The sequence below is a fragment of the Eublepharis macularius genome, chromosome 12 (genome assembly GCF_028583425.1).
Source record: "Eublepharis macularius isolate TG4126 chromosome 12, MPM_Emac_v1.0, whole genome shotgun sequence".
Taxonomy (NCBI): Eukaryota; Metazoa; Chordata; class Lepidosauria; order Squamata; family Eublepharidae; genus Eublepharis; species Eublepharis macularius.
In genome coordinates, this window is record NC_072801.1 from 58,353,434 (window position 1) to 58,379,467 (window position 26,034).

Consider the following 26,034-nt stretch of genomic DNA (forward strand, 5'->3'; position numbering starts at 1 on the left):
TTAAATTTAGCACGATGGTTGATGCAGAGGAGGAGTGAGACATATTGCTATGACAGCCAGGCCTAGACATTACTTGGTTTTCTGTGCCCATTATTTATTTTAATAGTTCTATTTTATTACTTTAATACTAGAGCGATGTCTGCTTGCCAACCCCATAGCTTGCTGCACTCATGATAATTAATGATAGTCTGAGTACTAAATACTCAAGTTCTGCCTCCTGCCAAAAGAGCTGCAGCAATACCAGATGAAAGAAAAGAGTGCTCACCCTTTTTTGCAAACTGCCAAAATCAAATTTACAACAAACGTCATACCCTGCCTTTCTCCTCAGTGGGGACTCAAAGCAACTCACATTGCTCAGGGAGGTTCTTAAAGCCCCCCGCCCACATTGTTTTGAAACAGAGGATATTTTCCACCCTCCCTCTCTGTACTTGCTCCCTTCTCATGAGTAAACTTTTGCTGCCACTGAAAATACCAGAGGGATGTTTGGGAGTTAAACTGCCAGGATGGTCCAATTCCCTTCATTTTCACTACTGCAAGTGCTACCACCTATCCAAAGCTGGTGGCCAATTTTAGGGTTCCTAGGTTCATTTTCTGATGAGTTATGCCTGCCACAAATCAAAAACCTTAGTATCCATTGCAAATAGACTAGAAGTATGGGGTTTCTCAAGATAACATGGGCCTTGGATATTCTGATCTCCTTCATGTTTGGCACTGCAACTCTCATCATCATCCTGAGGCCAGTGGCCAATTTTGAGGTGCCTAGCTTTATTTTCTGAGGAGTTATGCCTGCCACAGATTGAGAAGCTGTTTCCACGCATCTTACTGGCTATGCAAAATCGCGCAAAACTCCGGGAACAACGGTGTCTTCCTGGCACAATTTCCCGTCATGGCTCCAGTTTGTGGTGCGATTCTTGCCACAAACCGGAGTCGTGACAGGAAATCGCACCAGGAAGACGCTGTCATTCTAGGAGTTTTGTGCGATTTTGCGCAGCTGGTAAGACGTGTGAAAACAGCCATAGATGGATGGGCAGATGGATCTTTTTATTATTATAGATTTCTTAATTGATTTTTCACCAGATTAGTCAATGTGCTAAATACACACGTACACACTTACACACGTACTCACACACAAAACACAATAAAATATCACCAAGGCCTCACACTATAAGATATTCATTAACAATAAAATGGTCATTAATTGATCCCTAAATATCAATTAAGCCAACCTTGTAAATAAATCCTCAAAGGGTACAAGGGGAGAAACCTTTCTACCAGCCATCCCTGACATGCACCTACATGTACCAATTAACTTTATTTGGCACAATGACTGCCAGAAAAAAAAGACATGGGAAAGGGAAGTGTCTCGATAGTTTACTATTGGTAAACTATTGGTACTGGTTATTACATACAAAGCTCTTCATGGCCTTGGCACAACATACCTACAAGACTGCCTCCCTCCCTAAGTCCCTCCATGGCAGCTTCGCTTATCCGAATAGGGTCTCTTGCAGGTGCCAGCCTGCACATGGGCAAAATCAACTGCAGCCCGTACACAGGCCTTCTCTGTGGCGGCCCCTACCCTATGGAACAGCCTGCCTGAGAAGGTCAGGAGAGCTCCCATGCTCTTGGCTTTCCACAAATAATGCAAAAATGAATTATTCAAAAAGGCTTTTTTACTCAGATAGGAGGGCAGTATTGTAGGGAGGGGGTCTCAGATGTTTCACCAATGAGTTGGGAACCATGGGTTCCACCATTATGTTGCTTTACATATTATTTGTTGCTTTGAATATGTACTCGTATATACTGCTTGTGCTTCATGTTGTCTAATGTCAATCCTAGAATGGATTATGTTCTGTTTCAGCGGTCCTTCAACCCTGTATTTGATCCTTGCTAATGCTATGCCTCTGTAAACTTGTATTCATCAGCCCTATGACACTGTTTATGGAAATGTCCTTGACACTGTATGGAAATGCCTACCCTTGTCCTTGCTACTGATTGTGCTGATCTCACACTATGTAATCCACCTTGAGTCTCAGTGAGAAAGGCAGACTATAAATGATATATGAATGAATGAATGAATGAATGAATGAATGAATGAATGAATGAATGAATGAATGAATGAATGAATGAATGAATGAAGCTTCCCTGTCCAGCCCCCTGAAGATGATTCCTCTTTTGCACAGATGATCTGCAAGTCTGGATAAAATGGTCTTCAAAAAACAGCATTCCCATGCAAACAGAGGTAGAGGCAGAAGGGCATGCTTTTGACAGGCTCTGGGCTGAAGATGGAACATATTCCCCTTCCTAGCTGCTATGGTGACGGGATGGGATCATGTTAGGTGCTAAGGGGAGCCAACACTAACCTTAATAAACATTTTGTTGCCAACAGCAGCCCGAGAGGCTTTTGCTGGGGAGCAGTAAACAGACATGGACTTCCTGTCGCGAGAAAACTCCAGAGTGAATTCCTTCTTCATGAGTTGTTTGATCACCTGGGGACATGGAAGAGGGAGCAGAAAAAAGGGTTAAACCTCACATTGTGTTGCCAGTGAGGAGAACCATAGCAGGCATACACAGCATGAGAAACACCATCGCTCAGATTACAGCCGTCAGGGTTTTACGGCAAAGAATAGAAGGTAGTTTGCAAGTCCAAAAATAAAGCATATCTATTTCCCAAACACGGGCACTTTACTGTAGATCAGTCCTTTTCTATGATATAATCTGTGTTATATGTGCTATCTTCTGCCTTTTTACACCACTCATATAATATGTTATGCATTAAGCAGTGTTCTGTTTGCATGGTTTCCTAATTTCTGTAATCCCGGTCCTATAAGCATTGTTATTGGACATTCTGTACTATGTGACTGAATTGTTTTGTATATTTTGTAATCCTTCTTAAATCTCAGGAAGAAAGGTAGGCTATCAATCAAGTAAATAAACAAATAATCTATACAAGTCATTTTAGAAATAAAATTGCCATTTTGCTTTCATGACCTATGAGATGGATGTGTATAAGATAAGATGAGATGGGGCTGAGAGAGGAGAGGGCTGTTACAAGCTTGCACTGGGTTGGATTCAACCAGCTTTTCCGGTGGTGAAAAAATGAAGAGGGTTCCTCTGAACAACCAAAAAGGCTGTACTGGAGATCATGTGACCTGCATGGATGAAAACTGTGCAAGACGGGGGCTGTAATAAGGAGGCTAATTGGTGACAGCGAGTGAAAAAGCTAGCTGGATTCAACCTGGTACGTGACCCCTGCTTGCGTGTATGCACTAGCAAGTCCACAGCGACAAACTTTGCAAAGAATGCACAAGTGAGGGAGTAGCTCTCAAAAGGGCAAAATCCTAAACCCAAATAGTGTGATACCTTAAACAATTTTAATAATATATTATTAAAGTTTACTAATATCTACATGCCATTTGTTAACTGGAACGTTCTGTACTTTCTGTTGATGCAACTAACATAAAAGGAAAACCCTGTTAGCAGTAGTTTAGGGGAAAGAAACCTAAATAAACAGTGGGAAAACAAAATTATAGCCACCTGCCTCTCAGTCAGCCCACCAGTGCCTTGGCAGAAGCTGGGGGCAGCTTTGCTTTGCACCAAGTGATTGAACAGGATCTCATGTTAATGGTTTTCCTTATCAGTAAAAGAGCTAAAAATATATCTTTTATATTTAAAAGGCCAAAAATTCAGGGAGTATGCTTGATGGGGCAAAGTACCCACAGACCCCCTCTACTGTGGCTGTGGCCCATCAGAGAATAATTTTCTGTCTGTCCATGCGCCAGGCTGGCTGGATCTCATCAGACCTTGGAAGTTAAGCAGGGTCAGCCCTGGTTAGTACTTGGATGGGAGACCACCAAGGAAGTCCAGAGTCAGTACATAGAGGCAGGCACTGGCAAATCACCTCTTTTCATCTCTTGCCTTGAAAACACTACAGGTTCACCATAAGCCAGCTGCAACTTGACTGCACTTTACACACATGCTGTATGTGTTTGTGGGGGGGTTAGCTGATTAGACAGAATGGTGGGAGCAATATAGAGCACTGAAGGGGGCAGCCCTGAGGAATCAGTACTTACAGCATTGCAAGCGTTGGCTCGCTCAACCTTGGAGAGGCTGCGTACATCTGTGTTGAAGACATTCATCTTCTCAACCAGACAGGTCAAGGCAGTCTCGGTGGCCTCACCCACCTTCTCATAGACACCTTTGGACTGTGGAAAGGAAGAGTTAGTTAAGCACGATATATGAAATGTGGCCCATGGCTGCAGGCCGGAGGATCCGAGATTCATCTTCACCACGAGGTCCAGCATAAGTGCATCACCTTCTGAAGTCAGCCTGTTCCGCAGACCCAGAGAACAGGCCCACACAGAACCTCTATTCTTGGATGTGCTTGGTACTAAATTGCACCCCCCCCCCAAAAAAAGGAGTGCTCTTTTTATTGAGACTAGTGTCTTTTTTTACATGGATACTGGCTTGGATCCTACCAGTTTTATTGCTGGTGAAAGAGGGGCTCCTTTCAACAGCGATTGTGGGACGTGCATGGACAAAAGCCATGGGTGGGGCATTGCAGTGAAGATAGGAACTGGGTGCGAATAAAAGGGAAAGCTGGTAGGATCTGACCCATTAGCAACTTAAGTTATGACAAATCAAGGTGTCTTGATGTTAAAAGATCTTAAACTTGAAGGGAGAATGGATGCAAAGCAAGAGGAAATCACTCACCTCGTTAAAATCCAGAGAGGAGTCATTGCAGAGAGCACAGATGGTAGCTAGCTCAACGAGACCGTCATACTGTCCAGCCTTCACGGACTTGTCGTTCTTCAGGCTGTGCATGTGGAAAAAGAGGGAGGTGGAAAGTGTCTCATTCATCCCTCAGTGCATAAACTTGGGGTACTTGGATTGCTTAGGGGCTATATTTGGGATCACTCACACTTCTCCTTCAGGGGCATAGGTAGAACCGGTGATTGAGAACTCATTCAGAGAGCACATCTCTCCTTCTATCTTATCAATGACGAACATCTGCAAATAAAAGGAGAGAGAGTAATAAGTGTCAGTGTCAAGATGTGTGTTGCGGGCTGTGACCTCTTGGTAGGGAAGATACTGCTGTCATCTCACCTTGCACACAGACATCTGGTTGGTGGTGAGGGTGCCAGTCTTGTCGGAGCAGATGACAGAGGTGCAACCCAAGGTCTCCACGGATGGCAGGCTTCTGACAATGGCGTTCTTCTTGGCCATTCGGCGGGTGCCCAGGGCTAAGCAGGTGGTGATGACAGCAGGAAGGCCTGAGACAGAGAAAGAAGAGGAGGAGGAAATGAGAAGGGAATCTAGGGAAGGGGTGGCACATTCCAGCAGTCGCATTCATATAGTTTAATCTGCCTTCAGTCCTCGGGGCTGTTATCACAGGCGCTACCTCTTGCGCAGATTGGAAAGTGCGCATCGCCTAGAGACCTTTCGTGAAATCTCAAGCTCCCCCAAAGTGTCTTAGCTCAGGAGTAGAGATAATGCCTCACATTGAATCTGGAACATTCTCTATCTCTAGCAGCTCTGGGACTTTGCAGTCACATCACATCTTGTTTAAAGGTGGCTGCTACCAGTGCCAAGCAGTTATGCCTCAGATGGTGCTCCATTTACTACAGGCCTCAGATAGCAGGTTTGGGGTTGGATCCAAACACTAGAAAAAGGGAGGAAGGGTGCCCACCAAAAAGTCTACACTAGGGATTGTGGACCAAAGCCTTGTGGGACAGAAGCTGTAAAAAGGATGAGAATTGGACGAGAGTCAGCAAAAAAGTTGGCTGGGTTCAATCCCTTGGATTCTGTGTTGTCAAAGTTGTGCTGCTGTGCTGAACTAAAGTCTAGATCAGGAGTAGGCAACTTTTGGGGCCTGAGTGCCAGGAAATCCACAACATCTGTTTGTGAAGGTGCTGGTTGTGCCAGCAAACAAAACTGAGAGAGGACAGAAGCTGAAGGCTGTACTGATCCATACACACCAGGAGCCAAACAACGCCTCAGAAGTACTGCCAGCAATTCAGGGCCTTGCCCCAACCCCTTGAACAGAGAACGAGCCCTGCATGCTGAGCAAATTGGTCTGGACTGGCTCACATCTTACCAAAAAGATCATCTCAAGCCAGGTTTTGAAAAGATCAACGCAAAGCAAGGGAAAACATGGAAAGTGGATGATAGAGAATGACGTCCTATGGATGGTATAAAAAAAACCCAGTTTCAAACCAGAGCAAAATCTTCTTATGGTAGCAACTTGAACTTTATTATTGTTGTTATTGTTATTATGGTTGTTTTTGCCCATGCTTGACTGTATCTAAGAAATAGCTTTGAATAACTTCAGATTGAGATTTTTTAAAATAAACAGCTAATGCTTTTTCATGTAATGTTGTCTACCATGCTGATACTTGCAATGGCTTTGATGGCTAAATCCTTTGTTAATCTTCTAGGCAACCTTTCCACAGTTCAGAACACAAAGAAGTAAACAAAATTCAGCTTAAAAAACTCTCAACCCAATCCCCACCCCCTTCCAAGAGTTATGACAGCAAAAGCTATTTCAAAAAGAAATCAACTGGCAGTCATTAGGCCCAAGACAGGTGGATGTGTGGCCCTGGAATGGCCTCAGCTGACCTTCTGGGATGGCAGCCACAGCGAGGGCAACAGCGATCTTGAAGTAGTAGATGGCGCCACGGATCCAGGAGCCGCCATGGACAGGGTCGTTGAAGTGCCCGATGTTGATGAGCCAGACAGCCACACAGATGAGGGAAATGACTTTGGACAGCTGCTCGCCAAACTCATCTAGCTTCTGCTGCAGGGGAGTTTTCTCTTGCTCGGTGGCTGCCATCTCATCACGGATCTTGCCAATCTCGGTGCCGACGCCAGTGGCAATGACAATGCCAACAGCCTTGCCTGCTCCAATGTTGGTACCCTGGAGGCAGGTGGGAAAGGTTGGAGAAGAGGAAGAAGAGAAGGAAAGAGAGTCAGAGGGAAAGAAGGGAATCAAGGGGGATGGTCTGCAAATAGGAGGAGGGGAATGAAAACAGAAAAGGGAAGTCCAGCTTTTTAGGATGAAGAGGGCTGAGGGGAGAGCTCTGCACAATTCCGCAAGCACAGAATTCGCTTCCTCAGAACTTCAGCATTCATTTCTTCAAAAGCACTTCTCTAGCCCTCATTGTTCTAATGGGCATGTCTACAAATCTATACCCTGTTTGTTCCACTGTCTCCATTATGTCTCCCCTGCCCAGCCCCTCCTATCCTCTGGCCTGAATCCTTGGAACTGAAGTTTGGTGAAGTGCTCAGAATTCTATTTTAAGAGATCCAGAGTTCCAACTCTTACCCTGCAGGTGGATTTTGCTCTATGGATTTTATCAAATCTAGTTTTGCACCATCACTACATCTTTTGGCAATGAGTTCCATAAATTAATCTAGACTAAAATGAAGATGTCCTTTTATCTGTCCCAAATCTGCTGCCAATCAGTTTTATTGGGTGATTCCTGAGTTTTTGGTGATATGAGACAAGGCAACAGATTCCCCTCCAGACAAAATATATTTGTGCAGGATATCTTTCCTCAATGCTTTCTCTAATTATCAATTCCACTCAAGATAGCATCAAATGAAGAATTAACAGCCTTGATCTGATCTCCTTGGAGTGGAGAACCTTTTTCTGCTGAACCACATCCTAGCCTCAGAAGGAGCTGGTAAAAAGGTTCTGTTTTCTTATCCAATGCTAAACAATTCAATTTTTTCATGCAGAATGTCAAATCATAGTTCAATGGATTTGTGTTTTTCACACACAGTCCTGATTCTGTAGCCATGGCACTCATGAAGGCTTTGCATGAAGGGAGAGTCCAAACCTGGGAATAGGTTTGGGGTTGCCCCCAACTGAGACTGTGGCCCAAATGACACATGGTGTCAGGCTGTACGAGTGCTGCCATAACCATCACCCGGGTGTCTCTGCCCCCTTCTCTCCAGCAACATGTAGCTGGGAGGAAAAAAACATAATGTGGCTTTGTGTTAGTATTTCCCTTCAACTTCCCCCCCATTTCATTGACTGCTGTTTGAGGGGGCAGGGGGGTAAGGAAATGGTAACGTCATACCTTTCTTTAATTACACACTACCAAGGAAGTAAGTGGGTGGCACCAAGCCACAACCTCACACTCCCCCCCCCTATTTCCTCTGTCATGTACAGTTAATGAAAATATAGGACATGACACAAATATATCAGCATTAGCATTTCCTGTTCTGCTGCTCAGCTTTATTGCAAGCTGCTCAAAGAGGCAGAGAAGCAGTAAAGCACACCATGCTCCCCAGTCAACACCAGCCTAACAACCAAGGGGAATGCAAGACAATGCCCCCCTGTAAGTTTGCAGACCCTCTGTGTGGACAGGACTGGCTCTCAAGGGGGAGGAAGTTCCACCGGTCACTCACCGAGAACAGCATGTTCTTCTTATCTTGGTTCACAGCACGGGGGTCTGGGACAGGATCGGTGTGTTTGATCACAGAGACAGACTCACCTGGGCGAAGGAGAAAGGGTTAAACCACCTAGAGTAGGGAGCCAAGAACAGAGTCGCTCTCTCAGACCAACCTACCTCGCAAGACTGTTGCGACATGACCGCCACAGGGACTGGCAGTCACGCTGCACCTGCGGGTTCCCTGTAGGAACTCCATTTGGAAGCACACAGGGGCTTGATTTGGGCTGGGACTCTGGCACAGGAGAGGAGGGCTTAAACGTCCTGTTTCCTTGAAGCCTAGGGCTGGCTTAATCATTAGGCTCAGAGCCAAACTACATGTGACGTCTTACACAGGTTGGACACTAGTCGGCTTCCCTCAAGTTTTGATGGGAAATGTAGGCATCCTGGTCTTGCAGCTATAATGGAGAGCCAAGCTGTAAAACCAGGGCGCCTACATTTCCCATCAAAACTTGAGGGAAGCTGACAAGTGTCCAACCTGTGTAAGGCGTCACTTGTAGTTTGGCTCTAAGCACTCCATAGAGGCTTCAGCAATGACACGATGAAGGGCAGCAACAGCAGCGAAACAGCACAAGGACGAGAAATGTGGACACCCTCCTTCCACACTTCCTCACCAAAAGCACCTTTTCCCACCCCTTTGTCGAAGCAGTTGTGGATTATTATACAACTAATTGTATTATACAACTAATTTGGAGCCGCAAGAAGTGGCTCCAAAATATGGCTAATTATACAATCCACCATTTACATCATAGTCATAATAGTACTGAAGTGAATTGGGGGAGGGGATTTCCCAGCTAAATTTGGTTGCAGAAATGTAGGTGTATATGCTTTTAAAATGAACCACCATCTCTTGCCCAATCCAGTTTTTACACTAATGAATGCTGCTGGAGTTAGGCATTCTTTTGGTTAAATACTAGTGTCATTTTCCCCCAAAGGGCCCTTCTGTTACGGTCTCAGTCCCCAATTCAGGATGCTCACACACACACAACTTCAGGTTAGCTCTGTTCTCCCAGAGGTCCCCATACCTGTCAGGATGGACTGGTCCACACGGAGAGTGGTGGATTTGATGGCAATGATGCGGATGTCTGCAGGCACTTTGTCACCAACTGAAAAGAGAGAGAGGCTTCAGGAGTTCTGGCCATAGATCAGGAACTGGTGCATAGTACTGTGCCATAAAAAGGACTACAAGAAGCCAATTAGGCAACATAAGTCTCCTGTAAGCACAAAGAACCCATCTAGTGAAGAGGGTGAGCCTCTGTCTGAGTCACCGTTCTGCTTCTAGTCAGCGTTTGATTCATCTGGTGTGACTGGGCCCTTCAGTCAGTCCCAATGCTATCTTTTGTCCTCAGAGACACCACTCAGGGTTTGTCTCTTTTTAATCCAAGTACACGTCCAGAACAGTGACTCATGCAGATATACAATGGGAGGGCTCCTAAGCAAGAGGATAGATAGTTCTGCATTCTGAAAGCTCACCCTTGCACAGGTGGTGAAGCATGCCTTCAATTTTAACTCTGAAAAAGAGTAGTTAGGGGAAATACTGCTGAAGACGGAGAGCTCTAGCATGACCTCATCTCTCTACTCTTTGCCCCAAGACCACCACCACAACCCTGATGAGGTCACATCAGACCTTTTCCCCACCCTATGGACTGGCCCACCTGCAACAAGAAAGCTGAGGGGCCTCAGAAAGACAGAACGCCCAGTGAGCAGAGAGTGGGCATATGGAATGAGCTGCCCTGCATGCCTTGGGAAAGGAAAGTAGGCCAGAGAAACCAGGTGACAGCCACTGGAGGGCAGTAAAAGACACTTCTGAATCCAGTGAATTTTTGAAATCACTCAGTGACCCTCAAAGGGTGCGGCCAGGAACATCAGTGCACCTAAGGGCAAAAGATGGGAAGAATGAATACTGATGTGGTTTTTGAGAAAGGGGCTGTATTTATTCTGAGAGCTGGAGGAGGATTGAATGAGGGATCGCTGCTTATAGTGTGCAGTTGCATCTCACGTTTTTGCTTTGCTTTCAAAAAAAGCAAACCCTATTCTACCAAAGGGGATAGTGTATGTGTGAGTGTGTGCACAATGTAGGAAGTAAAGCCTTGATGGTCTCTAGCCAAAGTTAGGGCCTTGCTCAGGCTAGAAAGATGAGTTGGTAGCAAATATGTTCCCGGATTGAACCACTTCACAGTATGTGTGTGTGGGGGGGGGGGTGTTAGAGAGGAGGAGGAGGAGGGCAAATACATCCATCTATCAAGCTTGTCCATTGCCCATAGAAAACTACATGGTAGGAAGAAAAGTACTAACCCACCCCATTCTTTAAAAATAAGCTAGTTTGGTATGTGCAATTTTAACAGAATTTCCTGTGTTTTAACAACATACCCATTTTGCAATGCAGAAGCATCACTTCCATGTCCATTTTTTTAAAAAAAAACTTTTCAGAATGTGTCTTGATTCCCCACCCCTACTCCCAAAACCCACTTTAACTATTCTAGAAGGATTTATGCAAATAAAACTGTGAATGTTCAAGGCCTGCAGTTTGTATAACTGCACGCAATTGCAGTTAATTGGTTAAAATGAGAACAGGTCCCAGATTATTCCTTCCATTTTAAAATGTTGCTGCTCAGAATCAGCTGCTGCAATATATATTTATTTGGCTGTAGTGAACCCAAATTCATCTTAATCTAGATGATGAATTTAGAAGGTTGTCCCACGCGCAGTTAGACCATCGGAACACCTAGGGCTGAATTACTCTAACCAGCTGCAGCTCTCCAGGGCATCATACAGCGAAGGGATTCTGCAAACCCTAGATCCTTTAACTAGAGCTACTGGGGATTGAACCTGGGACTTTCAGCACGCAAAGCATTTACTCTGCCATTGAGCCACTCCCCATTACCACATGAGTTTACATTTTCAGAGGAAGTCTGCTATGGTTTGACTTATGTTGAGGCAAACCACAGCTCAGATTTGGGACTTCAGCCCCCTCCACTGGTTTCGGACCTAAAAAGGGCCTGTTCAGAAAAACACAGGCCTATTCTCTTTCTTCTCTTTCCCCCAGCAGAGTCTCAAAGGACGGTCCTCTCAACAACTATTCCCCTCCCCACTGGGCATTTGCCTCTTCCTTTTCTGTTCCAGCTACCCAGCAGCTCCACCTCAAACAGATGGGTCGACCAGTCCCTGTCCCCCATATTTATATCACTCCCGCCCACCCTCACAAGTTCTCCCATGACTGAGTTATTTATGAGACAAACATACTGCCCATGTGCCCTTCTTGAGGAATTTACAATCACAGATTCTGAGCCCGGAAGCCTTCCATGGGGGAGCAGAGCCCAGGGAGAACAACCCAGAGAAATATTGAGGGGTGGTGGTAGTTCTCTCTCAGGACTGAAGAGTGCAGGAAGAGAAACCTGTGGTGGTGGGGGGGCAGTTCTGCCCCTATCTCAGGACTCCAGGCAAGATCCAGGAGCCAGCACCCCCCCACCTGGCTTTCCTTTTTGCCTGCTGCTCCTTCCGTTCCACCTCACAGAGCACAGTAACCCTAGATGTCCCTACGCACCCCAGCTTGCTTTTCCACCACCGCATTAAGTGTCTCTCTAGATCCCTCCTTGCCTGCTCATCACATTCTCCAGGCATCACCAGCTGCCTGCCATTGTCCATACAAGGCGAAGTCGGTGGCTGGGCACCAGCCCATTGCCCGGTGCCTTCTCTCCTTCAAGGAGATGGAGAGGTCATGGGTGCCCTGACAGGGGGGAAGCTCAAGGCCAGGCCAGACTGGGATGGAGGTGGCAAAGGTCATGTTCCTTTATCCAACCCCCCACCCCCTGAGGATGCTAAAACTGATTGGCCGTCAGCATTAAAACCCAGTCAAGCTACTCGAAGTTGGCAATGAGACACAGATACCTTGCAGATCTCTTCTCAGACCTCTCTCTTTATTAAGTCCATCTCCGGTTGTGAGAAAGCCAAGTGCAAGGCCCATCTCGTCTTTTAAAAGTACAGGATGAAGGGAGTTCTGACTCTTGAAAGCTCATACCTGGAAATCTAGTTGGTCTTTAAGGTGCTATTGGACCCATCCATGATAAACCTGTGGAATTTATTGCCACTGAATACTGCGATGCCAACAAGCAGAAGAAAGGTAGCCAGATGCCAATGAGCAGTTCAGAAGGGGGGGGGACTTCTTGCCCTTTTAAGAGCTTGTCAAGTTCTGCTCCTGGTCATTCCCTCTTATATAAGAGAATGAAGAGCCTTACATTCCTTTGCAGTATTTCACCCTAAGTACACAGCTTTGAAAAAGTAGGTGAGAAAACATGGAGTCTGATGACAGCTGCCATAGCTAGGAATGGAACCTCCATGTTCTGAGGCAGTTCACCTCTAAATAGATGCAAGAGACAAACAGCTAGGAGTGGCTATGACCATTCCACTCTCTTCCCTGAAGCCTCTGTTAGATTCAGAGAACATCTCCATATTTCTACAAACATTTCCATAGAACGTTTCCGCAAATGCTTTTCCTTCCCCCTCCCACTGCAGCCCAAAGTGATACTCCTAGGGGAGAGGGTACCCACAGGAACAGCAGAAAGGAGGGGGCCAGTTGTGCAGCAGAAGGAGGAAGGAATTACAGCCATCCTTCAGTTCCCAAAAACTGTCTATGAGATCCAACCCATTGCACAAGACGAGTCAGAACCTTGGCCTGACGCACTATGAGAAGTCTTACATTCTTTAGTTCCCCTAAAGGCAAATACAGATTCACTGATCATAAACTGAAGACAGGGAGGGCAGACTTAAGAGTAGTGGCATTACAGGCTGGGACCAACAGATCCATTTTGTTAGCGGAGATGCTTTTTAGACTGTAGATCCAGAGGTGTTAGCTGTGTTAGTCTGTACTAGTTGTAAAATAGTAAAAAGTCCTATAGCACTTTTAAGACTAACCAACTTGATTGAGGCATAAGCTTTCGAGAACCACAGCTCTCCTTGTCAGATGCAGCTGATGAAGAGAGCTGCGGTTCTCGAAAGCTTATGCCTCAATAAAGTTGGCTAGGCTTAAAGGTGCTACTGCACTTTTTACTTTTTAGACTGTGGTTTTATGATGTTGACTTGTGACCTGTCCTGAGCCTGCTTGTGGGTCGGGCGGGATATAAATCCAACAAATAAATAAATTGTCTACGGCAAAAGGAGTATTCCTGTTATGCAAGATGTCCTTTTGCCAGAGGACAGCTCTTCCTGTAATGGAAGGGATCCACAGGATCCAATTCGGAGTGTGACAGACAGGATACTATCACACATTTGGTTACAGCACAGAGAAGAGTTTGCCAGAACCTTCTCAAAGGAACCTGGTCAATAAAAGTGGTTCTCACTACCAACACCCCAGAGTGTGTTTTCACTTACAGATATTTTAAAAAGAGTCAGTGAGGAAGACCTAGGCGTTGCAGTGTGCAGAGAAAGCACAAAAACTCAAGCAACTCCAGGGAATGTCTGATACCCCATAAGACGAGGTGGGAGAAATCTGAGGGAGGCCACCCCCTTCCCATGAATAGTACATGTGGGTGCCCTTTATATTTTGGAAACACTTGTACAACTGGCCCTGTTGTAAACCAACTCTGAATTAAGTTAATTCAGACAGAGGGGAGGGGCCAGTTTGGCCACCAGCCCAGCTTTGGGGACAGCTGTTACCCAGTAAGTGCAGCTGAAGGGGATTCCTCAGGGCTCTGTTTTCAGTGCTCCACCTCTAGCCCACAAGCACCATAGGGACTGTCTGTTCCCAAAACATCCCCGTCTCTCTCCCTCTACCCCCACCCAAGGGTCAAGACAGGCCAAGCCCAAGGAGTAAACAAGCTTCCTGAGGGAGGCACAGGAATGGAGGTGGGGGGACACAAAGACTTTGCTGAAGCAGCATTTCCAATAAACCCTGTGGACTTGGAGAGCACTACCTGGCCCCTCAGGGAACTGGCAACACTCCCTTGGGATTGTGGGTCATAGCTGCTCCAGCCCAGCACCCGTACAATGGGCTGAGCCTTGGAGGAGCTTAAGAAATGTAGCAAGGTTGGGTGGAGATGGAGATTCTCTGTCTGGAGCAAACGGGCATTTGTGTGTTGGGGGGGACTAGTAAAGTTGGGAAAGAAAAGAGGGGGGTAATTGGCGCTAGCAAGGATAATCACCAAGCATTGACTGCAGGGCCAGTTCTAAATATGGGAAAGGGGGTCCTGGGCAGAGAGTTCCCGGGCCCCCACTTCCCACCCACTCACCCTTCTGTCTCACTACTTTCCTGTGCATCTCCCACTGCCCATGCTCACAGCCGTCTGCAGTACCCACAGCCCTTTTCCCTGACAGCCCTGGGCAATGTGTGTTGCTGGAACCATGGGTGGCAGAGCACTCACAGGGAAAGGGCAGGTTAGGAGGTCAGCAGTGTGACCCTGCCAGAGGCCTTGGGACCTAGCAGGTGCCCTACCAGAGATATGCTGACACTGGGCCCTGACTGCCAGTTTTCCACAGCAGACTCATCAAAGGAAAAAGTCTACTCCAAGAAGTGAAAATCAGCTTTAAAATGTCCAAATAAATAAATGTTCGATGCCAGATAGGACTGTCATTGATCCATTTGCTAACAAGGAGGATTCATACTATTCATATAATCAGAGGTTAGTTTCCACAACTGAAACTTGAAATTCCTTGTCCAAATCTAGGCCATCTTGGTTAGTAATTGGTTGGGAGACCCTCCAGCGAAGACCAGGGTTGCAGAGGCAGGCGATGACAAATTACCTCTGTTAGTCTCTTGCCATGAAAACCCCACCAGGGTTGCTGTAAGTCAGCTATGACTTGACGACACTCTCCACCACCAATCTAAACCATGTTGGTGTTCACCAGATAAATGTAATACAAACTCCAAACAGTGGAGAACGATTCTTACACCTGATGCCCCGCTGGGCAGAAGTCCCATCATGATATTTCCCTTTCCTCTTTTTTCCAGCTCTAAAAGTCCTCTTGCCTTCACTTGCTGCATTGTGCCATTTCTTGCTATGCTATATATTATCTTGGAAAACAGTTATCTTTCCTGGAGCCAAACTCTTCTCCAGCTCAACATCTTTTCCATCTCAAATGTTGCCTCTAACCAGCTTTGTCACTCTTCCAGCTGAGATAGTGGCCTAGTTGACATAGAGGTGGTAATGGTAACTTTATGTTTGGGCTGTACCACTTCAAGCAGCAGGTAGGAATGAAAAACAATCCCTCCACAGAGAACAGTAGAAGCAAGTGAGAAGGTAAGGCTAGAACCCTTCTCCTTGTCTTCTAGTTTTCTATGTGGGGAGAATATTTTTGTACAGAGGACCACTCAAATATGGGAGCCCTTACATGAAGTGGTAAAGTCCAGACACAGCTTACAACCAAAAAATGAAACCAGAAAATACCGCCCAAATACCCTGTAATGTTCACATCAGCGTAACAAGGCCTTAATCAAAACTTTCAGATTTCTCAATCGATCCTGCCCCCTTCTGGGTCAATTTTCCTTACTGGGCCTTTTTTCCTTACTGGGGCTAAAATCAGTTTCAATGGGGGAGATGATCAGGTGAAGAGATAAACCCTCTCTTCCTCAGGACCACAGCCCTAATTTACTTTCTGCCTCTGCGTGCAGCTGTATCAGAAAATCCCATCATGGACCTCCAATAACGGAGTGCCAGTGTGATGTACTGGTTAGAGTATGGGGTCAGGATCTGGGAGGCCCAGGTTCCACTCTGCCATGGAAGCTTCCTGGGTGATCTTGAGCCGATCACACACTCTCAGCCTAACCTACCTCACAGGGTTGTTGTGAGGAGAAAACAGAGGAGAACAATATAAGCTTCTTTCGGTCCCCATTGGAGAGAAATGTGGGGTATAAATGAAGTAAATAAATAAGTCAACCATAATCTGGCCCTAAAATGGGAGATAAAGGGATGTAATATCAGGAGAACTGACTCCACTTCAAAACCAAGTATCTACCCCTGCCCTTGATCTTTGTTATCCAGAGTGGATGTTGTCAGAATAAGGCTCATGGCCTTTTCTTCCCAGCACCTTACTGGCTCTGGCACTCAATCCGTGCCCAGTCTTCCCTCAAGGGGATCCTCATTTAAATTTAACTCCCCCATCTTGGCACTCACCTGCCACTTCCGCAATGTCACCAGGAACCATTTCCCTGGCCTTTATTCTCTGCACAGCCTTCCTGTCAGACCGGTACACCTTGCCCATCTCGGGCTCATACTCCTTTAGAGCCTCAATGGCATTCTCAGCATTTCTCTCCTGCAAGCAGAAAAGCCTCTGTCCATTAGGCGTCAATGCTTCCCTCCCCATAACAACCAGGCCACCGTAGCAAGGAAGTTCTTCCTTCACCACCCATTCCCTTTTCTCTCAAGCAAGTAAATCAACAGAAATACAGCAAGATGGGTTGTTTCAGAGGTGACAGATCTCCATATTAAAAACTGAGGTGTTTTGCCATGTTTTCCTTGTCTTTCCCTCCTTCAGTATCCCTAGTGTTGCCAGGTCCAGGTTGGAGAATTCCTGGAGATTTTGGGGGTGGAACCTGGAAAGGTTAGAGTTTGGGGAGGAGAAGAGCCTTAGTGGGGTATAATTAGGGTTGCCAGGTCCAGGCTGGGAAATTCCTGGAGATTTTGGGGGTGGAGCCTGGAGAGGGTGGGGTTTGGGGAGGGGAGGGCCTCAGAATGGTATAAAACCATAGAGTACACCCTCCAAAGCAGCCATTTTCTCCAGGTGAACTGATGTCTGTCACCTGGAGATCAGTTGTAATTCTGGGAGATCTCCAGCTACCACCTGGAGGCTGGCAACCCTAGGTATAATGCCATAGTCCAGGGGTGGGCAAATTGCGGCCCGCTACAGAGTTTTTTGTGGCCCGCCAAGACAGTCAGAAAAATCCGCCTTGAACCGAGCTATAGATGATATGAAATTAGCACAATAAATAAATTGAATAAAACTACCACTATTTTATTTAATTTATATTTATTGATTTTTATGATACAATTTATACCTTTTCTGAAATGCAAAGTTAACTAATGAATGCAATCATTTTAAAAGGTGCGGCCCTCCGCTAACCTCCGCTCCCACAAAGTGGCCCCCGAGCCAAAACAATTGCCCACCCCTGCCATAGTCCACCCTCCAAAGCAACCATTTTCTCCAGGGAACTGATCTTTGTCACCTGGAGATAGGGTTGCCAGCCTCCAGGTAGTGGCTGGAGATCTCCCAGAATTACAACTGGTCTCGAGGCCACAGAGATCATTTCACCTGGAGAAAATGGCTACTCTGGGGGGGTAGGCTCTATGGAATTATGCCATTCCAAGGTCCTTTCCCTCCCCAAACCCCACTTTCTCCAGGTTTCACCTCCTCAGATCTCCAGGAATTTCCCAACATGGAGCTGGCAATCCTACCTGGAGATTAGTTGTAATTCCGGGAGATCTCCAGCTACCCCCTGGAGGCTGGCAACCCTAAGTCTCCCTCATCTCTCTTTACATCCCTGCAATACAGTGATTGTAACAAAGGCTTCAGATTTTGTAACAGGTTGACCATTACAGTGCCATAAAATACTGCTACCATGCTACACTCTGAACACCTGGCAAAGGTGCTTGTTTTATATTTTTTCAGGTTTTTTTTTGTTTACCTGCCATACTCCAACGATGGCATTGGCGATCAGGATGAGCAAGATGACAAATGGTTCCACAAAAGCTGTGACTGTCTCTTCGCCTTCCTCAAACCAGGCCAGCACCTGTCAAGAGAGGAGATAACTACTAATGTGAGCACAGGAGTGACACTTCAGCCTAGCTCACTTCTTAGGGTCTGATCAGACAATACATGCTAATTGGGTTGGGATCTCCCTCTGTCCTTGTCTTCTATTCATTGGGGTACTCCAGTAAATTCTTATTGGCCCTCCTCCCTGGTTGTATGTGTATGTTTATATGTTTATATATATATTTACTGTAGTTATATATTATTTTAAATGTAATTTTAATGTTTTAATTATCATTTGCTGCACCGGAGACTCTATTTTGAGTGGAAAGGAGGCACATATATATTTTAAATAAATAAGACCCTTAGTCTTTTCCCAGCCAGGAGTCCTGGCTCAGCCGGTCCTGTCCCCATATCCTACTGAGATCCTGCCTGCCTCTTGATTCTTGACATTCGGAATCCAACAGCTAAACCTAGCCTGCCCCTTGCCAAGTGCCCCAGAAGCCTGTAAATTGAGCCCATGAAATCCAAGAGCACGCAAAGAGCTCCTTCCTGCTGGTCTGCATGCATGTTTGTGCATGTGAGGAGATGTATATAATGTGACTGTGAGGGGGCATGCAAGGTGTGGTGTGGTGTGGTAGTGGTGGTGGTGGTGGTGGTGGTGGTGTGTGTGTGTGTGTGTGTGCGCGCGCGCGCGCGCACGCACGCACACACGCGCGCGCAAAGGTGTTTGTGCAAAGTTCTCTGCTGGAGGGAGTTGCATGTGCAAATGCGTGCACCACAGACCCACAACAATGGATATTTGTCTAATACAGCTATAGGAGTGGTGTGGGACCAGCATGGCTCATCCACTCAGGTTGGGGAATTACCACACAGAAAATAGCCTCATAACGCTGCTAACAATGTGATTTCATAAAGCCAAGCCCACATCTTTTGGGATCTCTGCAGTTAAGATTATCAATCATTTGACAGAACTTTCTTTTCTTAACTGACTTTATCCTGCTAATTTCTGGTTCAAAAATTCACCACTCAAAACTTACAGGCGATAAAATAACCACTGCACCAGAAATCAAGAGCTCCACATTGCAAATGACCACAAATGCAAATATTCCTAAATTGGCTTAGGTTTAATTATGTTTGGAGAGGGTAAATGCTTGAACCTAAGCCAAAGAAAAGGAAAGAAACACTAGAATTGGATCCTCCAACTGGAAAATCAGGATTAGTTATGCCTCTAAATGGATGCAGAGGAGAGCTTACTTGTACGGTACATAAGAGGAAGAGAGAAAAAAGAGAGAAAGAAAACTTTCTCATTTTCTCTCCAGTTCTGACTGCATCCCCATGTGTGTGCAGTGTCCCTTCTGCCATGTTTTTTTGTTTAAATTCTGTTACACATTTCTGACAAGACTGGCCTTCAAGGCAGCCAGCAATTCACCCTCTGGAAAAGTTTGCTTTTTCTTGGAATCTGGACACACCATATTGCCCCGTATTCTGCAGCGTGAATGAAGAAACTGGCTACTTGGCAATGGCATGTCTGAGCGCAGTTCTTCTCCTTGGCCAAGAAGACTCAAGCATTCCTGGACTTTCTGAGAAGGGCCAGGCTACATGAGAACCGGGTCGTTAACTGTGACCTTTACAGTGACCTAGTGGTGCTGAGCCAGGCCATGTGCTCCTGAAGGATTCAGTATCATACTCCACGAAGGCTACATCTCAAGTGTCAGGAACAAGGCTGCGGGAGAGACCCAGATGGCCAAGAGGACAGAAGCTTCAGCAGCCATTACCTCACATTTTGTGGTGATACTGATAATAGGGTTGCCAACCTCCATGTGGGACCTGGAGAACTCCTGAAATTACAACTGATCTCCAAACTATAGAGATAAGCTCCCCTGGAGAAAATTATACATATCTGCTTTGGATTCTATGGCATTTTATACCACTGATGTCTGTCCTCTCCCCAAACCCCATCTTCCTCCGGCTTTACCCTAAATCTTCAGGAATTTCCCAACCCAAGGTAATAGTGACAAATTTTGAGTGAGTCTTTCCTATTTACCTGAAGGAACTCTTTCTCCAGAAGAACACAAAGAGGAGATGGTCCCAGTATCAATATACGGTAGTCACCAGTTTAGTTATTCACAAGGGTGCACACAGACTTTCAAAATCTGAGCAGTGAGCCCCTGTGGAAGTGTATTCACCAGGTTTATTTAGATAACCAACTAGGCAGAGCTCTGGGGAAAGGTGTGTGTGTATGCACGTGCGCGTGCACGTCCGCGTGCACAATGGAAAATCTGTGCAGCACTGATTGGCAGCAAAAAGATTATGTCATTAACCTCTATTGTTGCCTCCTTCCCAAAGCAGTTTTTCAACATTTTAAAAATTCATTCTACTTTCTTTTGTAAATATATATGTAAATGTTTTTTAAATAAAAAGGAGAGTCCACCAAAAGAATAAAGGATGACCACTGAACAAGCACTGCCCAGTACATCTGTCAAATGAGTTGAAAGGCACCGGGAAACCAGGTTTACACTGCAGGAGAGAAAGCCACAGCAAGATCCTGATCTGCATATATGGCTGTATGCACCTTTAGAGTTATATGCCACTCCTCTTCCAGTAAGCTCATAACAGTGAGTTTTAGCCACACACCCATTGTGTGATACATATTAGGCTAAGAAATAGGGACTTGCCCAAAGCTGCCTGCTAATGAGCAGCAGGAATAATCAGGATGTGAACCTAGCAGCCCCAGTACAAAAGGTCTTAGGAGGGCAACTAAGCACTATGCTGGCATATCTCCAAGTTATTCCACTGTATCCCAAAGATATGCCAGTGCATCTGGAGATAACGACTGTAGCAAACTGCACTAGTACCAACGGGGAGAGTTAGGACGGACTGTTGGACTCCCACAGCCAAACAGATCTGCCCTTACCAATAGGGGAAAATACATCTAATTCCTATTCTGTCTTCAAAGGGATTTGCTCTTATACAGAGTAACCCTCAGATTTCGAAGCTTGCTTGTAAAGCTAACCCAGACCTGACTTCTTATGCCAGATATGAGCTACAATCAGTGATGAGAAATAAAGTCCTTCTGCAGAAGCTTAGACGCACTCTCATCTTTCCTAAATTCAGAGGCACTCTCTCCTTTTGTATTACCTCACATGTAACAGGATCAATCCTTGCTGTTTAAACTGTTCCAGAGATCAGCCCACACTCAAACAGACTCTTCTAATTAAGGATGAAGAGGGCTATTCTATTTGGTTCACTACAACCCCCCCTCTCTCACACACACACCCCTTTAGCACAGCCAAAGGTATGGATCATACCCTACCATTACTCAGAAAGTTAGGATTAACCTCATGAAGCTGCCTTATACGAGTTCAGAGACTACAGGTTCATCAAGGTCACTTTGCCTACTCAGACTAGTAGTGGTTCTCCAGGGTGTTAGGTAGGTCTTTCTCATCACCTGCTACCTGATTCTTTAACTGGAGATGCCAGGACTTGAACTTGCGACCCTCTACATGTCAAGCAAATGCTCTACCACTGATCCATGGCCCTCCTAGGAGGAGTCAGGATTAATGTGGGCCCTCACAGTGCAAAACCTCCCAATACAGTCAAGAAGAAAACTGTATTCCTTGCAAAAGGTGCATCTAGTGTAACAGAGTGGTTAACAGAATGAGTTGTGATCTGGGGGGGAGAGGCCCCTTTTCCACGCTCATCTCCAACATGAACTTACTCAGCGGCCTTAAGCAAGCCACCTGTCTCAACCCCATATGTGGTACATGCGAATTAAAATAGTGGCCTACTTTACAGGTCTGTTGTAAGAATAACAAGATAATGCATTCAGTCACTGAAAGTGTTGTACGAATGCTTAGTATTATCTATTACTGGCATGCTATATGCCAACTTCCTTAACTCAATTGGCAATCTATTGGCCTCAGCATATGGGAGCCCTCCACATGCTCCCAAACTGCTTGCCTTTCTTCCCCATTGCTGGAATATTTCACTCTCTTCAGCTCCAAATTGGTAACAGACCCTCTGCACACACAACACCAGGATCACTTACAAAGGAGATGCAGGCCGCAAGCAGGAGGATTCGCACAAGCAAGTCTTCAAATTGTTCCACCACCAGCTCCCAAATGGTTTTGCCTGATGAGCGAGAAACGGTGGTGTTAAAGATTTGGAGGAGGCAGTGAATGAGGGCAAAAATTCACACACAGAAACACACTCAGTTTCTGGGGAAGAAGCTCAAGAGAAAGGGCAATAGAATGGGAAATGGTTGCATCCCAAATCATATATGTACCACAAAAACTGGAGCCAGAGATAGCTTTTGAGCAAGGCCTAGCCAGATAAGAGTGGAGAACAACCAGGTCTGTAAAACTGTTCTTCAATGGCCTCAAAAACACAGCTGGTAACAGTAAGGAGTACTTAACCCTTCTGTGCCCCAAATCACTCTGACTACCAATATGGGTTACAACAAGGATTCCACTACTTTCTCCCAAGTGTTTTAATATCCCCATTGCTGCCTCAATGTGTAACCCCCCTCCCCCACCATCTCACCATATAATAGAATGACCAAGTTCTCCTCAAACAAAGCACATTCCAGGGGCCCTGGTGTGTGTTTGGGGGGCAGGGGGATGATGCCAGACAATTTAAGAGATTTTATTTCATTTTATGTTTTAGTTGGATTACACAGGGGGATGGGGCGAGATGCAAGAAGCTAGGAGGCTTAGGGGTGGTGCCTGGTAGCTCTGTGAGACAAGGGCGGGGCCTAGTATTGCCTTGTACGGCAGAAGGTGGCACCAGGTCATGAACATGGTAGAGTGAATGGCAAAAATGTTTCAGAAGATAGCCTGCACCCCTTATTCAGGGCCCCTCGTTTACTCCTTGCTTTAAGACCCAGAGAAAAAGACTGAAACCCTCAAAGCCAAGCTACAAGTGATGAATGACACTTGCCTGGCAAGTGTACAGACTCACGTGTATTCCTCCCTGTTCACTTGCCATTCACTTGCGCTCCACTTGATCAAGTGGAGCGCAAGTGAATGGCAAGTGAACAGGGAGGAATACACGTGAGTCTGTTCACTTGCCAGGCAAGTGTCATTCGTCACTTGTAGCTTGGCTTTGAGATGTGATAGCCCTAATATTTGATTTACAACATTCACTAGAAAGCATTGACCACCACAACCCCGGCCTCAAATAAATATGATGGCATTTCCTAGGATGTAGCATCTCCACTCTCTGGATCAGGGGCTTACCTTCTTCAGCTGGGAGTTCTGTGGGATTCAAAGACAGCATGTTGAGAGAGAGAGAGAGAGAGAGAGAGAGAGAAGCTTGTTAGAGTCATGGTTATTAGAACGGTTGCCATTGTCAGGCAAAAGTAGAAACTGAGGAAGTCTCGTTTGAAAGCTATGTTTTAAGTTAGCAATGAGGAGGAGAGCTTCTCAGACAGAGATCAAGGTTAATATCTGGGATCAGAACTTTACACTTGGAATTAAGGCCCAGGGTCAATCTTGGGATTATAGGTAGGGTTATGAGATAGACTTGGGGCATAGCTGTGGCCTGAGAATGAGGGGGCATCAATTAAGGTGAGAGATAAAGACAGGCTATAAAAAGAAGCTATTGAATCAGAGCTACTACCACAGACTTAGCAAAGTGCAAGAATCCAGTAGCACCTATAAGACTAACAAAATTTGTGGTAGGGTATGAGATTTCATTAATCACAGCTCGCTTCTTCAGATAAAAGAAGACTCACGAAAGCTCATACCCTACCACAAATTGTGTTAGCCTTATAGGTGCTACTGGACTCTTGCTCTTTTCTACTGCTACAGACAGATTAACACGCCTGCCAATCTTTACCTACCATAGAATTAGTTAGAATAGGGAGCCCTTGTTAGGATTCCATAAGGAAACAGAGAGATGTGAGCTAGTGTGGGTTATAAGCATGCTCGTGCTATGCCACCTAGATACATATTCATTATCCTCTTTCATGGCTTCCTTGCTGCGATTCTACTGAGGAGACCTGTGTCTTCCTGACATTTCCTGTCCTAAAAGTGAGAGGATCTTGAAAAGCATCCTGCTAAGGAAACAAGGAAGAAACTACTATGTCTCTGCCACTTGCTTGCTGGCACCCTCGGCGGATGCTACAAAATCAACCCACAATGATACCCTCATGATCTGCCACCACTGCATCCTTGCATTTTGTTGCTAAGCCCACGTTCCTCTCTCAGATCTGCCTTGTACTTCAATATCTATACCTCTCTCTCCCCCCGCCTCCACCTCCCGGCTGCTCCTACAAGTTGCCCATCAGCAATTTTGATATCTGGTTCATACCAAAGGGAATTACTGGGTTATTCTTAGCAAAGCAGCAGCTGCCGTGTCCCCAGCCTGGCTACTACACCCCCCTTGCTATCTTCAATGTTCTTTCTTTTGCTTTGCTTCTGCCTCCATCCCTTCACCTTCTGTCTCCAGCTTCAAATTCCCACCAGGCTCTTTCTTTCTATCCCTTTCATCCTTCCTTCAATTAATTACTTAATTGAAGTAATCTGCACTGGAATTCTCCCTTTCCTTCCACCCCTCTTGTATCCATCCATCCTTCGGATCCAGAATCCATGCACCCATTCACCTCTGCCCATCTCTTACAGGATCATGCTTTCTGGTTTTTTGCTTCTCCCATCTTTGTTCCTCCATTCATCCATGCTTCCTCCCCACTTTGTATCCTGGCATCTAGCCACCTGATGCCTATGATGGTTTTGATGAGTACTTACCATTGTGTCCATATTTTTCCAGATTCCTCTTCACCTGCTCAGGAGAGAGGCCTGTGTGCTCGCTCACCCCAAAGTAGGCCAGGCACTCCTCTGCAGTCTTAGCATGGGCGTTCTCCATTTTTGCCCCACCACAGCGGTCCCGTTGCTGTGCTTAAAAAGCTGTCCCCCTCTTCCTTCGGCTTAGCCTGCTTCAGCTGCTCCCCGAGTGTATGGTCAACGTGGAGTGTTACTCTTGCCCCCTTTGAGTACCTCCTGATTCTCAGCAGACCATGGTCCTTGGTGCACGGTATCCAACGATGGAGGGAAAGCCCATACGACCCGTCCTCGTACAGAAGCCTTCACCGAGCACCGGGGCTGGCACACGTCCTTATGAGGCAGCCCGGGGCCCAGATCCTTGGACAGTGTCCGTGGGTCCCCATTGGGTGACTGGTGCTGACATCACCTCGGCCACCAACTCGCATATGGCCTTCTGCGGAGAGAAGGTATTTTTGCTGACTTGAGAGGGAGAAGCCAGGGAGGATGGTTGGCTTGGAGGGGGGAGCAGGAGAGAGGAGGCCGGGTGGCCACAGACCCATGTGTCACTCAAATCTCGCCTGTTCCTTGCAAGAGATCTCACTCTAGCCTCCCCCTCCTGCCTCTAACAGATTTAGGGGTTATTTCTGTCTCTTGTCTTGTCTATAATAAAGATACACAGAGAACTGGGTTGCCCTCGTTCCCATATTTGTTACTAAATCAATCTGTCTTGTATTTCTTATTTACACACTTGCAATATTACACAATTATTTGCCTGTCTCTGAATCAATATATGTATAAAATAGGTCTGCAGCTTGCTTTCTTCAAATAAGTAGCCCATCTCCTCAGCCTCTGACCACAGTATTATAGTTTGGTGGTGTTCTGCCTCTGAACATAGTTTTTGCACCCCTGGCTATCTTGGCTGAGGGCCACAGATCTTCTCTTATTTTTTAAACATACTATTTATTGTAGAGGTCATCACAGCACCCTGTGACGATTAGACACCTTGCACTATTAATTTACAATATTTTTAGGCCACTTTTTTCTATAGTGCTAGACTTGAGTCAGCTTGCATACATTATTTATATACAGGAAGAAGGCAGAATATAGTTTCTTTTGCTTTTAGTAAATGAGACATCAGT

The 26,034-nt window shown here is 45.9% G+C and overlaps 1 protein-coding gene across 2 annotated transcripts in view; it reads right to left on the reverse strand.

The window, feature by feature from the left end:
* Positions 1-25,290, reverse strand: part of ATP2A1 (ATPase sarcoplasmic/endoplasmic reticulum Ca2+ transporting 1) — a 41,364-nt gene extending 16,074 nt beyond the window's left edge. Inside the window, exons 1-13 of one of the 2 annotated variants that reach the window (XM_054992886.1) lie at positions 24,881-25,290; positions 23,372-23,389; positions 22,183-22,265; positions 18,067-18,171; positions 16,559-16,697; positions 9,479-9,559; positions 8,413-8,498; positions 6,616-6,913; positions 5,104-5,270; positions 4,919-5,007; positions 4,711-4,813; positions 4,071-4,202; positions 2,361-2,486 (exon numbers count right to left, since the gene is read on the reverse strand). In XM_054992886.1, the coding sequence (XP_054848861.1) occupies positions 2,361-2,486; positions 4,071-4,202; positions 4,711-4,813; positions 4,919-5,007; positions 5,104-5,270; positions 6,616-6,913; positions 8,413-8,498; positions 9,479-9,559; positions 16,559-16,697; positions 18,067-18,171; positions 22,183-22,265; positions 23,372-23,389; positions 24,881-24,998 (1,545 nt within the window). In that variant the 5' untranslated portion in view covers positions 24,999-25,290. The remainder of the gene's footprint in view (positions 1-2,360; positions 2,487-4,070; positions 4,203-4,710; positions 4,814-4,918; positions 5,008-5,103; positions 5,271-6,615; positions 6,914-8,412; positions 8,499-9,478; positions 9,560-16,558; positions 16,698-18,066; positions 18,172-22,182; positions 22,266-23,371; positions 23,390-24,880) is intronic. The other variant, XM_054992887.1, reaches the window with a different exon arrangement.
* Positions 25,291-26,034: the final 744 nt, after the last annotated feature.